At 42.6% G+C, this 17319-nt stretch overlaps 1 protein-coding gene across 1 annotated transcript in view; it reads left to right on the top strand.

Annotated features, from left to right (window-relative positions):
- Window positions 1-17319, top strand: part of TRABD2B (TraB domain containing 2B) — a 263432-nt gene that overhangs the window by 148538 nt on the left and 97575 nt on the right. Inside the window, exon 4 of the mRNA XM_062497531.1 lies at window positions 12713-12887. Coding sequence (XP_062353515.1) covers window positions 12713-12887 — 175 coding nt within the window. The remainder of the gene's footprint in view (window positions 1-12712; window positions 12888-17319) is intronic.

Here is a 17319-nt window from a genome sequence, read left to right as displayed (position 1 = left end):
ACTAAATGTTGGCACTAAACAGGGATTTATCATGTACTGAGTCTGTTGCAGCTCAGGGCAGGTACCTATGCCAGTCTTGGGAGGCAAGAGTGTCACAGTGATTTTAGAAGGTGTGTCCCTTCTTCCATGATATCCAGCAGCTGGCCCAGCTCTTTAGAGCTCTGAAAGGAGTTGAAGCTGTTACTGTTAACACAGCCTTGAAATGCCCCATGGGACAAAAGATCAGGAATGGGGTTGTAAGAATCAAGACCTGTGTGAATGCTGGAGGCCAGGGAATTCAGGTCCATCCAGTGCAGCTCAGAACTGCAAAAGGATGGGACTAACTCTTTGAGGACTAATTTGGGGTGCTGTTTAAGGTTATTCATGCCTGCTTGTCCCTTGAAGGTAATCAGGAGCTGCAGAATAAAGGTAAGGTAAAGGTAATAGAGGTCCATCAGTTGACTCAGCTCAGAGCTGATGGTTGAGGTGGATGTCATGGACTGGGAAGGAGGTGACGAAGTCCAAGGTCGCTGTGGGGTCAGTGGCAGGGGAGGGAGAGTATTTATGTGGGTGCAGAAACTTGCCAACTGCCTCCAGTGTGACTCTTCAGAGATGAAGCAGCTTCAGTAGCTGTCTACAAAATGCTGAGGTGCCTTTAGAGCAAAAATCATCTTGGAGCAGAAAGGACGGGAAGAGGAGATACCAGCACTGTTGACCTGACATGTTACAGATTAGTTCCTTGAGCCTCTTCAGCCTCCCCAGGAGAGTTTGGGAACTGTGAAGTTTCCTACAGATTCCTGCAGCAGAGTCCTGCAGCATTTGGGAGGGGAGGGCAGAGTCCTTCTGGGACCAAGACTGTGCCAAGGGTGTGCACAGACAGGATGGTGCTGGGAGGAAAGGTGCAAGGAAAGGTACTTCCTAGTCCAAAGCAGGTTTTAGGTCAGAGGACAGTTCCTTTGTCACCCCTGGGTAGGGCCAGGACCACCCCAGGGAGATGCTGCTCACCTTGGGCAGAGAGTCAAAATGATACCGAAGAGAAAGTATTCTAAGCTAAAGATAGAATGGGTGTATTTTCTGCTCTTTCTCCAGACCATTTTTCCCCTCAAAGAAGTCAGTTTCTTTCTCTGCTTTTGTAAATGTTCCCTAAAAGCAAAAATGGATTGGATTTAATCAGTGGTTTTAACTTCTGTAGTCTGTCTGAAGCTCTCACTAGGGAATTGAGGTCAGTGTGTCCAGAACTATTCTAATGCAAAAAAATCTGTTAGTTCAAAATTAGAAAATTATCTGTCTCCAGATGATTATTTTTTTACCTGAGACAGCAAAGAAATTGCCTAATGGCCTGAATCCTCCATGAAGAAAAAGTAGAATGCAGAACAATTTATTGTATAGGGGTTTTTGCACCAGTTACTTCCCATGGTGAGTTTTGAGCTATTCAGTTTTTAAGGACAGTTCTGTAAAGCAAATTCATCTTTGCCAGCATTGAATTAGCTGGTTCTATGATTCCTTGCACTCCTATGTACTTTTAATAAAGAGGAAAATTGAAAATCCAAGGCTAAGATTTTTGTCCCTTAGCCTTTCCCAAAAAATGTAGCTGTGGTCTCCAGCTACTGTCCATCTTCTGTCCCCAGCCATTCTCCTGAGGAGAGGCTTCTGTACCAGCAGAAGATGCTTTTTCCTCTCTCATTGCTGATCTGGCATGTCAGTGACCTGCAGCTTTGCTGATCACTTTGTAGACAGTTCTACTGGCCCAGCTACCCAGGTTCCATATTTATCTACCTGTCCCATTTAGGGTAAACAGCACAGGGCAAGAGTCACACCTGACACTTCCAAAGCATCTTTTATCCAGGGAGCCTTTATGATTTGTGTGTTAGATTGTACTGAGAGCCCGCTGAAGTAATGGAGAATATTTCCATGCCTTCAGCAGATTTTGTATTCATCCCAGCAGGCCCAGTCTTCACTGGATATCAAAGTGAGTTAATCAAGTGAGAGACTAACCCAGTTTACAGGCTTTGTGCTCAGCTCAGCATGAGGATCTTCTCATTGACAACAGGTGTAAGGTCTTGACTTCATCCCACATGGTTAAACAAACTGTGCAGTGAAGTTGTTTGGTGGTCACCACAGTTTGCAGACAGGTCTCAATCTCTTCCAGGTGCTGTGCCTGGAAACAATGATGCCATCCATAACTCGACTTGCCTCTGCAGTTCAAAATGCCATGGGTGGATTGTTGGTGTGCATGGTAGCACACCATGCTTCCCATGGTGGCAACATGTGGGTGTTGCCTTCTGAAAAGCATATGATGATCTTGATAACATGACATTAGAGATTCATAAACTAAGCCCATGTCAGTATCAGCCTCCCTAAATTAAAGAAGAAAATATTTAGTGCCTCACTTCACAAGGCACTGGTTGTTTATAAATCACTAGGTTGTGTTACATACCCCTTTAAAAATGTTATCATCCTTCACTGAAACCTGTTATTTAAGATTTAAGGGGCCTGATAATTCTAATTACATCATTAACTTGCCCCATTGTCATTTTAGATAAAATACAACTGGATTTCTCAAATCAATGAGAACTATCTGTGGAATGCTCCAGCTTCAGTAACTGCAGAAACACACAGCTGAGACCATTAGGTAGAGTGTTGAATGACAAGCAGACCTAATTTGTCCAAGGAATGGAGTTTTATCTAGGGCAGAGGAAGATAAATCCATGAACTGAAGGCACAGCTTTTGTAATGCAGCTCTCTGGAAGCATCTTATCGTTCTAAGCTGTAACAAAGTGCAGGCGAGCTGGCACAGCCTCTCGCCTTCCAGGGAAAATGACTGTGGGTTTTCCAGAAAAGCCAGTGCAAGGCTGTCTCCAGCACCTGGGGAGCCATCCCACGAGTTTCCCACTGTGGGTCCAGGCAGAGGGTCAGTCAGGAGGACACTGGTGCCAGCCCAGTGCTTGGTGACACCAGTGCTCAGTGCTGCCTGTGCCCACAGCCAGCAGAGCCTGTCCCCCACATTCTCCTCTCTGGAGCTGCTGCTGCAGAGGAGCTGCCTTCCCATAGCTCAGAACAGCTCTTGCTCTGCTGCTGTGGGATCATAATTTCTTTCCTTTTGCACCTGAGTTGCAGCTCTGTGTTTTGGTACACTGTGAACATTTGGAAATAAATGAAAAAACAGAAGTGTAGCCAAAATTTTCAGTCTAATTTTCATATTATGTCAGAACAGGATTCCAGATTGGAGCAATATTGTATTTTGGCTTATGTGTTTCAGAAAATTGGTTGCAGATCCAGACTGAGAGTGAAGTCTACTTGTTGATGACAGTGCTGGGGAAAACATTGCAGAGATTGTTTTTTTATTAATAATCTGGAACATGCCCAGATAATTTTCATGCTGCAGGTTTTGAAAATAGGTTATTCTTGCTTGAACATTGTCATGACATCTTTGCATTTGGAGTTGTTTTACCTTGGAAGTTTTTTCCCTCTTCTTTCCATGAAGAAAGCAATGTGAGAGAAGAGAGAGTCATGGAGAAATTGGAACAAGACATTTAAAAGCTAAGATTTTTCTTTCAGACTGCTGCATTATTAGAAAAAGAACATATTCACCTGCAGAAGAGGCCTGATTTACATTAAAACATTTAAGGATTGTTGACTATCTGTAATTCTTAGTAGGGGAATAGACTATAAATGAGTATGAAAGAGTGATTAGTGACAAATATTTGGACTTGAAGGTACTGCTTTCTGTGCAGTGCTCTATGTTTGCTGTAAAGCATTTACTTTCCCTTCTTTTTAAAGAGCCATGTTTATGAAGTGTTTCTTGGAAATACTTGTTGAAGAGAAATAAAAAAGACTTGTTAGTATTTTAAATAGTATCTTGGTTGAATGTAAGAAGTGCTTTTTCTTTCTTCTTGTTTTAGCTAGAAGATATATTTTCTCCTCATTATGACTGTGAGGGAGGGAAAAGTGGGACAAGGGTAGCTTGGTTGGTTTGGCAGGACTTGGCAGAGTTAGAGTTGAACGTTATTGAAAAGACTGTTCTTGGGTGCTCCTGGACACATTTCCTGATCTGATGCTCTTGGTATGCATTAGTAAATGGTGAATACCATAGATCAGTCATCTCCAGTGTAAACTGCTTGAGCTGTCTGATGGTGACTTCAGACCCAGATCTTCTGTCCTCTGAGGGAGCTGATGCTGATAAACCCAAAGGTTTGTAGAGTTCCACCAGCTCGGATGCGAAGAAATCCATTTCAAGGGTAACTTAATCTGTATCATTCCTTATTGTTCTCACTGGTCCTTGTTGCATTTCTAAAGGATTTCTTGGAGATGTTCTCCATCTTTTCATCTGATACTAGACCTCTCAAGTAACCCCACCTTAAGGAAAGTTAAACTCAAAAGCTATCATCCAGTTTGTTTCAGATGCCAGCATAACTAGAAAACTGGTTGAACTGGGAGAAGCCTGGACTTTTTCCAGGACCAAACAGGAAGACAGAGCCACCTTTGCAATGCACTCCTTTGAGGGTCATCTCCAGAGGTCCCATGTCCAACCCAGCTTCTGTTGTGTTATGAACCAGATTTCTGCTCCTTGCTAAGTCATGTGCAAATCATATATTTTGGATCAGACTTGCCTCAGGTTAAAATAATATTGCAAATTTCACATTCAGGCTTTTCCTAAAATCTCACTAAACAGGGATAGAAAGAAACTCATTGAAGAGCCCTGAACAATGCATATCCAAGACAACCAAACCTGAGTTTGTACCCACTACTAACCAGCTGTTCTCCCACTGTGTAAAAGAAGACAAAATGAAAAATACCTTTGGAAAAAGAATTGCAGTTCTTTAATAAACCATCCCCAAACCCAAACCTTCTGGCCCAGTTTTTTCACTTTATTGTCCTGCTTTGCCCTTTGATCAGTATCTTTACTTGGGTGTCATGGCAATATAATAGGTGATGGTTTTAGTATCAGAGCAGAAAAAAATACTCTTTGTCAAAGAAAAGAAAGCATTTGGAAGGGAAATAGAAATACTTGAACTTTTCCATATGTTTGCAAGCTTTTGAAAGCTGGCCTCAAAAAAATCCCAGTGTTAAAAGGGTTTTAAGTGTGGCAGGAGTATCATTAGGTTGTTAAGATTTACCCTCCTCTCCAAAACTCAAACCTTTATTTGCATACACTGCAGGTTTGTCATCCTTAGTCAATTAATGAGCAGGTCCCCATAATCTGGTCCCAAATATACTCCACATAGTTGGGTGAAGCTTACAGAAAGGGGGCCGGGATGATTGTTCTGACTGTGTTTTGTTAAGACTTCTTTAATCAAAACATTCATTCAGATAGAGAGGCCGGCTGCATATTTTGGCATCGTGAGCAAGGGGAGCAGGGACAGGGTTGGGGTGGGAAGGGAGGCCTTGGAGGAGGGGTTGGTGTTCCTTGCTTCTTCTTTTCCTTTTTTTTTCCCAAGTGCTTGGAAAGCAGTTATTTAACCGGTGTGGAAAAACAAATAGAAAACATACACGGAGGTCATGACTTCTCAGGGATTTGTTGAAAGTCCTTTTTAGCAAGGATAGAAGTATCACACCTCCCCCCGCCCCCCAAGCTGTGAGTATGTGAGATGCACAGCCCAGCCCTGTGGCCTTTCTGCCTTTTTTTTTTTTTCTTTTTTTACATGTTTTCTGTTGGCCCAAATGGACAGAGAAGGTGGAACTATGCAGGACACACAGCTGTTGTTTGGCCAGGGGCCACCTGGAAGAACAGCCCTGGCAGGATGGTTTTGGTGCTCCCAGGGAGGGTGTCCATGCAGGTGCAGCGGGGGCTGAAAGTGCAGATGCAGGAGTGTCCAAGGTCTGCAGCCCACCCTGCCTTCAGGCAGCATTGCACTCAGGCCAGCAATGACTCTACAGCTTTTGTGTCACCTGCAGAGCTGGTTTTTAAAGTGTCATTCACTGTCCATAGAGACTTCACTGGCATTCAGCTTGTTTGTCCCCTCCACATCTTCTCCTATTTGTAATTTTCCTGCACTTACAAGTTTAGATGCTCCAGTGGCCCCTAGGTCTGAGGTAACCAGTTTGAAGCTCAAAGACCCCTGTTTTCACTCTCAAATTGCCATGGCATGCTGGGGGTATCCCACTAGCTTTCAATCAGAGAGGCCAGTTACAGAAATCTCACTAACATGAGCTGTGATATAACTGCAATATCTATGGACCATGAGCCCTGATGAGAGATGGGCAAGGATTAGCTCATGGCCAGAAGTGGCTCCCCGGAGCTGGTCCCAATAAATGTTCTTGCTTGTGTTCTTCACTTCCCTTCAAGCAAAAAGTATTTTTACCTTTCCCCTCCTCCAACTCCAGAAAAGGGAAAGGAGTGATGGAACTGAAGTTTACTCCAAAGATGAAAGACTCCTTTTACAGTCCACTCAGACTTCTAATATATTACTTTAAATTTCGGTGCTTAAATGAAAGCCATAATGGGTTAATCACATGCTTAAACTGGAGACTGCTCCTTCCTGGTTTCCCTTTTCCATAACAAGCTGGAAGCTTATCTTCTTGGCTGCTGCCAACTTTGGGCTTTGGGTTGAATCAGTTTAACCCAACACTCCCTCCTTGGCCATTGCAGGTCTCCCTTATGATGGAAGCTTGGGAGTGCTGGAGGAAAACCAGTTGAGTTGGCAGCATCCTTTTCTTTTGTGGCAGCCACATCCTCCTCGTGGAGATGCTTCTTCTCACAGCCCATTCACTTTATACTGTTTCAATCCTTCCTATCAGAGGCTGCAGTAAGAGGATATTGCTTCCCCAGATGCCAGAAGGGTCCATAAATCAGAGGAAAGCAGGTATCTTCCGAGTCCAGAGCAGTATATTTTGCAGCCCTGCAGTAAAAGCCACAATGCCTTGTCAAGGCTGGTTAACAGGAGGGTATCCTCCCTTCATAAAGGAATGATAACTAGAGCTCAGATGTCAGCCTGTGACCCAAGAAGGGCTGGTGTGAATTTAGGGCCGTTCAGTTTGCTGGAGAATCCAGTGGGTTTTGGGATGCTGCTCTGGCTCCCTGGCAGCCCCCATAAGCTGCCTGTCAGTTCTTGAGATCCTTATCTTGCCTAGTGCTGTCGACTGTGTAAAGGTTCCTGACCTGCATGGTGCAGGGAAATCCTTCATAGCAGGATCCCTTACTTGTTTTCTGGCCTCTGCCCACATAAAGCTCATAAACCAGAAGAATAATAAAGCAAACCCCATCTTTATAATGTTTTTTGAAAAATTAATGTAGTTGTCGTGATCTGGGAACAAGTCCCTACTCACAACTGGAGATAAGGATTATGAGTGTGGAGGTGGAGCCCTCTTATCAGGGAGGGATGGATGGGGTTTGTAGTGAGGGGCTGGACTGGAACTCTGGAAGCTGATGGCCATCTCCCTGTCCTGCCATAGTTGTCCCTTTAGACCCGGGGTGTGCTGCCTGCTGTTTTCTCTATTTAGCCTTCTCCGGGGAGAGAAGGAGAAATGTGAAAATAAGGTGTTTGCATTATTAAGAGACCCCCTGCAACTGTTGGTGATGATACTGTACCTGCAGCAATCTGCAGTTTGGCTATTTGTCAGGAGATGAGGCTGGAAATCCTTGAGTCATGTGCTGATTAGGACAGTGAGAGAGAGGAGTCTCAAAAACTGAGAGGATTGACCAAGACACAGGAAGATAATAGTTGGAGAGGTTTTAGGATCACTGTATATTTCATGACAGGGGCTGGCTTCCCATTTCCCTATCTCAGCTTCCTCTTCTCCATCTGCAAGCAGAATTATGGTTGAAGATCACCTCTGCCCACAAGCAGGGGAGGAAAGGCACACATCTCTTTATTCTAGTGTTGATAACATTGTTTTTTGATTGATAGAATATTACGATTTGAATGCACATTCCAGAAATACACTCTCGGCACTGGAACAGAACAAAGATAAACAAGGTTATCAGAGGATTGGGAAACATAGTGCATAGGAGTAGGAATGATAACACTGTTACTCTACATATGACAGTGATTTGATACGTAGAGCTGTTCCACTGCAGTCTATAAATCCAAAATAGGACAAAAAAAGGTGATCAAAGGTGAGGGTGCTTGTGTCTGAAAAAATGATATGCAGATAGATATTCACAACTCTGGCATTGTGCATCTGCCCAGAATATTTGGCCAAATATTACAAACTAGTAAATAAAAAATATGTACTTTTAATGTAGTCCTGTGTCTGTGCATTTTCAGCTGAGCTTTGGCAGTAAGCCATAAATGTGATAAAAACTCTGCACCAATATATTTTGCTTTTCTGTTTTTTTTCTCTTGTTGTTGTCTTTTCTTTCCCTCTACAAACAAAGCTGAAAGCATAGCATAGATCTTGAGTTATGGCTGATGTGTTTTTCTGTGCTAAAGTATCTTGTTAGCTGTTATGCTAATGATTGCAGCAGAATCCAAGCCTCTGTGGAAATTTATGGGAAGAGAGGTTACTGCTGAGCATCATGTTGGACTTTGAATCTTCCTTTGGGTCTCTCCAGAGCCAGACTGAGCCAGTGCCTTGTATGTAACACCAAGGTAGAAAGTCCTGCTGTCCCCATTTTACAGATGGACTTTTGAGAGACAGGAGGAATAAAGCCAAATGCTTCAAAGACACTTAGTGGAGGTTAAGTGTTGAGTTTCCTTTGAAGGTTTAAATCCAAATGACATGCTTGTGATCATGTAAGAGATTTGTATCACCCATGGGAGCACAACCATTTTTTAAGGCTAGTGTCATAACCACTCCACAATCCTTCCTCTTTCTTCTCCCTAAAGCTCCCACTGACTTCAAAGGTGAAGAATTATGGCCCACATCCCACAGCACTGTGAGCTCAGACATGTGTACAGTGTTTTATCCACTCATATATTCCATCAGGGATACTGATTCAAGTAAAACTACACAGACAGTGGGGAGGGGAAGAAATTTTTGCAAGGCTGGGATTTCTTCTTTACTCTCATAGTGCCTTTCTTTAACCTCAAAAGTTTTACTGAGAAATGCAGGGTGTACCTAATGACTGAGTTTGTGGTCCATCTGTATTATCCATAGGAGAACTGTAACCTAAAGGAAATAGGAATAGAAAAAAGGATGAGTGCTACCTTATTAAGTAAAACAAAATATTCTTTATCTTGAACACCTCAATGAGATACATTATTGAGTTTCCACTAGAATTATATATGAGTTTGTTTGGTCCTCAGCAAACTGTACAGCTTGCAGAAATTGGATATAAAGAATCTATTTATCTCTTGTTATGTGTATCCACTAGAAGTGGGCATACCCCAGGTGAGGTGTTTTTCTACTGATCCAGCACTTTCCACTCTCCTAGGTGAACAGCAAAAATAGAAGTTTGGATTTTTCAATAGGAGCATCATCCATTCCATTGTGCATTTAAATACTGGTAGCAATACTCAGTTATTATTATATCAGTCCCTCACCCAGGGGCACAGCAAATGTCTCATCCATTCACTCTCAGCTCAAAAACAACAGATTAATATCATTAAAATGCTAATTTTTTTTTTTTCTCAGAATGAACACACAATAACAGTAGAAGGGGGAAGGTGCATATTTAGCCCATCCTTTTAAAATAAGAGATCTTCTCTTTTCCAAAAAACCCCCAAACTTAAATTCTGGCTCCAGTTAAGAGTTTCCTAATTCCGTGTGACTGTTTCTTGACTTCCTGATCCCTGTCTGGTTTAAGGGTTTCTTAAATCAACAGGGGCAGTTGTCTCCCTGAAGCCAGGCATGGTGTGTGTCACTGACTGTGGAAAGGACCTGGATACAGGGAGGAGCAGAGGTGATTAATGGGGCAAGTGTCACAGCTCAGAGTGTGGTTGCACTACTGTGTAGGGGCATACTTACTGAGTCATTTATCTTCTGTTCTCTGCCACACACATGCTGAAACACATGTGAAGATTTTTTATTTGCCAGGCATCAGAAATGCAGGAATGCGCACAGTGCAGCAGGACCTGTACCTGATGCTGTGCCTCTCCAGGTGATGCCTTCCTTTGTCTTGTTGCTTGGGCAAGCAAAAGAAAGATTGACAAAATCCAGTCCTTGGTTTTAAATTTATCTCTCTGTCATTGGCAAACTTCTTCCCACAAAAGAGAAGGAAAGAAAGGGAAGCCGGGGGGGGGGGGGGGGGGGGCGGGGGGGAAGTCAAGTAAATGGCTCTATTTTGTGTATTGTATTTTAGGTTGGATAAAGAGATGGAACAAACTATAGGTTAAATGTGGATGTAGGATTACAAGTGATGAAGTTGCACAAGGAGGTGAAAGGTGCTTCCCTTACACAGCATCTGTTTTTTGGCTATGTAGACATTCATCACCAGTGGGATGCACAAAGCTGCTTGGTTCCCCAGCATTGCTGCTCTTGCTTTGTGTAGGAGCAGGCTCTGTTCACAGGCAAGGCTGTACCTTCCTTTCCCCAGAGAAACTCAAATGATTCAAAACCAGGTCCCAGCCTTCACTTCAGCCAAAAGCAAGGAAGAGAGACTTCTCTTATGTAGGTGTTTAGCCTTCAGATGCTTCCAGAAAATGTCACCTTCCACTTCAGTGCCTAAAGGCTTCCCTGGCTCCTGCCTGAGAGCCCCAGTATAGAGCAGATGCAAAAGTTTGTGATATCTCCATGGACCAGTTGATTTGCAGCTTTGCATTACAGAGGTTACTGCAATGTAAAACTGCTACTCGTTCTTCAGACTTTATTCCTACAATATAAATCTCTCCCTATTTTTCACCACGAATGGAAAACACTGTGTCCTTTGCTGCTGCGGCCAGCAGCATTTTATCTCTTTGACACCATCAGTCTGCTCCTCTATCCCTTTGAGACAAACACATATTCTTGGCAGACATGGAGGCAACTTCCTTGGGTTTTCACAGGAAACTGGTGTCTCCAATAGGTCTGACTTAATAGGACTTATTTCTTGTTGAGTGCTGGCTCAGGGCTAAACTCAGAACAAGGTGCAAAGTACTTTCATGCTCTGAAGAGTTCACAAGTTACACTGGTGATGCCAAGCCATGCTGGAAAGCCAGCAGGAAGGAATGACTCAGGGTAATGTGACTGAAACCTTAAAGAAGGACATGCTGTGATGAGCACGGTGATTTGGCAAATCAGGCTGAGAAGCAGTTTGGAAAATCAGAGGTCCAGCTGGTCTGTGAGATCCAATGGGTTGGGCCAGGGTTCCTCACATGGAGTTTTATCTCCACCCCTTTGGGATCCCCTGGTTCAGGAGATGTGGTCCCCTTTCCTGTCTCATTCAACTGGGAGCAGCTTTTAGTGTGAATCCAGAGTGAGGTGCAGACTCATCCTGCATAATACATGGTGAGAAATCTCTGCTGCTTGGTCCCTCGCATCTATTAGGAGTGATGCAGATGGGGCTGCAATGAAAAAGCTGTAAGGAGAGTCACTGGGAAGATGGAAATCAGTTTTTCTCCCTAAGACTTGCTGAAAACTTTTGGAGAAGCATTATGAGAAAAGAGAGTGGGAAGAGACAAAAGTTGTGATAAAACCATGTGACCAAGTGGAACGGGAAGAGGTGGGTGGAAAAACAAAAGCTAAAGGCAAGTTTTAGAAAATGAGTACAGGAATTTTGTATAGTAAAAAACAGAGATGGGATTAACCCAAGTAACAGAGTCACTGCACTGAGTGTTTCAGCACAGAGAGTGAGGGATGTTCCCCTCATGGGCTGTGCATACAATGTCATTACCACTGACTCAGATTAACACTGGAAATCCTGGCAGTTTTACATGTACCTAGGGACTCAGAAATCTGAATCTGGGGTTTGCAGCTTAAGCTGCTTTCCAGTGGTGAGGCACAAAAAATCACCAGAATGTGCTTGGGTCCTGTTAGCACTCATGAAACACTGCCCCTTTACAGCTCTTCTCTCTGCAAGGCACGTGGGCTCCCAAGCCCTTGTGGTACACCTGGGACTTTCACTGTGTCAAAACAACTTGTTGTCCTCATAATCAGAGACTTTTGGTTTATCTGTCCATTACAGCTTGGATCTTGGTTCATTCCTGGCTCTGCTACCTTGACCAATGTCCTTGGGGTTTCAGCCTTTCTGCTGTGTCTGTGAACATCTCTCCTCACAAAAGCAGGGACTGAAGGAGCAGTTCTTGTTTGATATATCAGGAATGTTCCAGGGATTTATGTGTTGCAATTCATGGCTTTCTCTGGTGAGACCTAATAGCATGTAAGGATAAGGGGGTTTACTTTGTGTACATCTTCCTGTATCTGCATGTGCTATCCTGTCCTCTTCTTAATTAAACTGTTAGGTTCTTAAAAAGCTACATCTACAAGTCAAATACTACAGTCCTTACTTAGTTCATGGTGACCTCACCTGAGAACAGATCACAGGAATTTGGTATTAAACAGCCAAAGATTTTTTTTTTTAATGAGCAGAGAGTAAAGGTCCAAGTAACTCTCCCAAATGTAACACCTGAAACTATATTTTGATGAAGGGACAGATAAAAATCAAAATTAACTAAAGTAGCCTTTAGTAAAATACTAGTTTCCCTTTTTAAAGGAAAGTATATTCATAGGGAATTTATTTCATTTTTTTTTTTTTTTCTTGAGAGAGAGCTCCTAACAACCTCCCATGCTCCGATCCTCTGCTGGGTTTTTGTGTGATGGGGGTGCTCAGGTGGCCTAAAGAATGCTGGATTAAAACTTGCAGTGTTTTGTGGGTTTCTTGACCAATGCCACCTGGACTACGGCCCCTCTCTCTCTCTCTCTCTCTGTGTTTCAGGTCCCAAACTTCATCAACACAACACTCCCACCCCACGAGCAGGTGACAGCTCAGGAAATAGACAGCTACTTCAGACAGGAGCTCATCTACAAGAGGAATGAGAGGATGGGGAGAAGAGTGATGTCACTTTTAAGGGAGAACAGAGACAAGAGCTTCTTCTTTGCCTTTGGAGCAGGTATGGCATGATTTTTTCTGTTTTACTCTGTTACCATGATTGGAAATGAAGTGTTTGGAATGCTTCAGGTCTCTGGGCGTGCAAGAATATTTCTTATGAGGCTTCCCTTTGAAGCAGAAAGACTTTTGTTTGAGCAGACTCACTTCTAAAATGGAGTGAGTTGTTGTAGGAGGTGGATCTAGGTCCAGCCAGGCTGCACACAGGCTGCACTTACTTTGTTTTCCATTTCTCTGTAGAAATATGAAGCTATAAACACTTTTCATGCTGTTGTGTTTGTTCCCTTTCCAGACCTGTGGGCTACTTGGCCACAGGTGTAGAAAACGGTTCAGGTGCCTTTGAAATTGCAAGCCCAGGTACTGCTGGCAGTCAGTGGCAGAACACAAACCCTTTGGTGACACAAGCACGTGTGTGTGGATTTCAAACCTTCTGGAGTTGCTGAAGTTAAACCTTCTCAATGAGTGACTGAGCTGCTTTGGTGGTGTGTCTGTACAGACTGGCTGGTTTGGGGCTTTGCATAAGTGCATGAGTTGTGTGTTTATCTAAATACCAGCATATTAAACCATTAAGTAAAAAATCCCAAGTGTCCCTCTTCCTGTGCAAGAGCTCTCCCTGAAGCCTGCAGAACAAAGATGTCTGCAGTACTTCTGTGAGCCTGCGACAGTACATGCTACTGTCCTTTCTCTCCCTTTTTTATTTCTTTTCCCTTTTTCCAATGGAATTCACATTTCTGTGTGATAAGAGTATAAATAATAACCATTCAGGCCCCAGCTCAGCAGAATCCTGTGCACCAGCTTAAGTGTCTCTTTGAGCTCCCTCGACTTCAAGGCAGCCTGATATTGCTGTGTTGAGAACCGATCTGCTCCTCCTGCTCCCTCTCCTTGGCAATTTCTCATTTTTGACAGAACTTTGCTTCTCATCCCATGGCTCTTGCTATGAACTTTGGCAACAACTCAACTTTTGCTACTCACTTCAGTGGGAATTTTGATTAAAGACTGCGGGTTTTAGCAGAGACACGTGAATTTTGATGTATTTATTTTTTGAGTGTATCCGGGCTGAATTTTCCCAAGCTTATTTAATCTCAGGCTTGGCTGATATTTCTGGCCAAGGAGTTTTGCTTAACTGTTTTTACAGTAGAAAAATATATCATGATGGTTCATAATTGGACAGGCATTCATAAAAAAAACCTGTCTAACCCAAGGAGAGAGGTTCATTGGAGATTATCAAACATGATGGCTTGGATAACAGTTTCCAGTTTTGGAAATCCCTTAACCAGTACATAAATGGAGCTGAGAGGTTAAACTGGGCATCACTGCCCACTTGTGCTCTACACATTTTTTCAGGGCATCAGCAACAGACCATGAACTAGGTGGGTCATGGATCCAACCCACTGCAGCTATTTGTGCTAATAACAGAAGTGAAAGTTGTGCTAGTAAGAAAAGTGAAATTAAGTCAATGGATGCTAATTCCACTTTACATTCTTTAGAAAGGCACTTTAACTTCTGGGAGGTTTGAGCTTTCTTTCCCTGTCCCCATAAGAGAGCACTTACCTGAAACGCCCAGGGAGCATCCCTTGGGAAGGCTGGCTCATAAAGAGCAAGTCTAATTTTGTCTTTTAGTCCTTTTTCTGGTGATGTTGAAAACTGCCTTTGTTGCTGGGTTGTTTTGTTTCCCCAGCACTGAGCGTGGCAGGACAGAACAGACACACACAGCTGGACTTATTGAAAACTGGGATGTGGGAGATGATGAGGAAAGCTTTTTGTTTTGGGTTCTTTGTTCCAGCAACCCTTTGGCTTTTCTCACCAAATTGGGCCAACCCTGCAGGCTATCCCTACTTTAAGTACAATTAATTCCTGCTTTCTTCTCTGGGGTGTTTTTTTTTTTTATTTTCTTCATGCAGCAAACACTAAGAAAATTATTAATTTTTTTCAATGTCAAAACTTTTATGTGACGAAAGTGCAGGCAAGTTAATTTCCTCTTATGATTCAAATATGTTTGTTTTTTTTTTTCATGAAGGATTTTTGTTTCCTCTTTTCCCCCATGCACTGAGTTAGAAGAGTGGGGCTTACTGACAAATTTTTATTTTGCATCCTTATATCTAGTTCATTAATTTTGAGAGTTTTCTTTGGTATATTGTTGGGTCATGAATTCAAATTGTTTTATAGAACTTTGAGGGTTTGGTTTTGCCTTTTATAAAAGTTAAGGATATTTTTGATGAAAGTTGAGGCTTTCACATATTCCCATGAATACTCAAGTGCAAAATTTTATAAATGCACTTTTGATTAGGATAGGCATGATAGAGTCTGTGGGAGTTTATTTACTCCCAGAACAGTGCAATTTAGGATTCTACATCTCTAAGATGATGAAGTGGAAATAATTTGAAAAAAAATATTCTGGACAGTGTGCTTCAGAAGATATTGCCCTTTATGCCAAGCATGATCTCTGCATTAATCCCTTAATTCTGAGGCTATTAGAACTAATGAATGAATAGTAATTAAATTATATATCTGTATTATGAATTGTTTTCCAAATTTCATAATCTCCATCATAGTTTCTGGGAAAGGCAGAATCGGATAAAACTGTGCTGCCAAATAAAATTAGGAAAATAAGTATTTTCCTAAGTAAGAAAATAAGCCTGTTATGAGAAAAGCACCTTGGAAACACTTCAACAAATGCAGTTTTACAGACCAGGACTGCTCTAGGACTGTGCCCCAAGCCCTGCAGGATGATTCCCCTGGACTCAGAGGTATCCTGTTACTCCCAAATATAACTAGAGCCAAGGGGCTGGGAAATAGGATCTCTCCCAGAAAACAGCCCTCCTGAGGCAGAGCCCTGCCTGTTCCTCTGGTGGCCTTCCTGCAGGGAGCTGTACCTTGTGGATGCTGCTGTCAGGAATTTTACCTGGCTTTTGTACAGCTGCATGCAGCAACTGAGGCTCTGTTGCTCTTTTGGGGCATCATCCTCACTTTAAGATTCCATGGATGGGTAATTCTGTAGCATCTAATATTGAATTTGTATGATAAGCCTGACTAAGGCAGAAGGCACCACACAGGTGTCTTTGCAAATTGCAGTGAGACTTGGCTCAGTGTATCCTGCTTCATGACTGTAGAACCAGAAAAAAACCCACAAAAGACCACAGACAAATCCAGTGAGTGGCTTCAGATTAAAAACAAGGTGATCATATCCTGGCAGCTTGGTGTTGCAGGAGCCTGGTGCCACTGAGCTGGAGGATGCAGGTGTCTGTCAGCAGAAAGTGGTGTGGAAAGAAATCCCTCCTGGGTAGAAAGGTGGCAGAGTACAAAGCCCTGTCTCCACAACAAAAAATGCACTTTACCATCAGAAAAAGCCATAGTTCACCCAGGTGGAGGGAGATGTGGCAACGCCTCTGACCAGATCCAAATAATCTTCCTGTAAGAACAGATTCTACAGCTGGTCCCAGCAGATCTGGAGGCCAGGTCACCACTGGAAACACCCACTCAGCTCTCAGGTGGAAGATGTGGCCATTGAACTGATTGGAATACAGCAGGCAAATTAATTTAGTTGGGCAACTGTGCATGTTTATGGGCTGGTTATTAACTATTTTACACATAGATTTTTTCCCTTCTTCATCCTGTCTTCCTGTTAAAAAGAAGACTGATCAAAATCTTTCAGCTGATGGTCTTTTGGGCATTTGTGGAAAACAGAAATTTTGTGTTTTTTTCTAGAAAAACAAGTCCATTTTTGCAGATGTCAATCAAAATCCCAGGTGCTCGGGTGTCATTGCTGTCCTGTAAACTGGGATTCCCACTAAAAGTTTCACTGTGTGCCACTTAGAGCTGTGCTGGAAAGACCTTGTGGTGCATCGTAGGAGAGCTGGTTCTGAGTCTGGCCTGTAACAGTACAAGGCTGTGAAACATCCAACAGACAAATCCTGGGGACAAAGGAGAGGGCAGGGGACAGGCATTTGAATATCCAAGCCAGCCAAGATAGAACAGTTTTTCATAAAGTGAAACAAAGTTTTATTATGCTTTTGAAAGATGGGGGGGGGGTTTGCTCCAGTCAAAAGTATTAAAACAACAACAAAAAAAATTAGACAATTCTGAAAGGAACTTTTCAGTCTTCTGTCATTCTTAAAAATAAGAAATAAACTTTTCAATAGATTTCAGCCTTTTCCGTCTTCCATGACTTTACTTATTATTTAAATGTGTTGGAGTAATTCAGAAGTTTAATTTATTTCTTTATAAAACACGTAGAAGTGAAAATAGCCATTTATTCTTTACTTTCATTTCTTTCTCTTCTCCAAGAAAAATACAGGCTCTGGATAAAAGAGACGCAGCTCTGTACCCAGTTCTGTAGACTTTGTTCCACTCCTGCCAGCATTTACCATTTTCAGATTTAATATGAAAATCTTACCATACCTGTATTCACAGTAACTGTACCCTAGGAATGAAACAGA

Source organism: Cinclus cinclus, chromosome 8 (genome assembly GCF_963662255.1).
Source record: "Cinclus cinclus chromosome 8, bCinCin1.1, whole genome shotgun sequence".
In the NCBI taxonomy this organism is placed as follows: domain Eukaryota; kingdom Metazoa; phylum Chordata; class Aves; order Passeriformes; family Cinclidae; genus Cinclus; species Cinclus cinclus.
The sequence above is the reverse complement of the archived record's forward strand: the minus strand, read 5'-3'. Positions and strand labels throughout refer to the sequence as shown.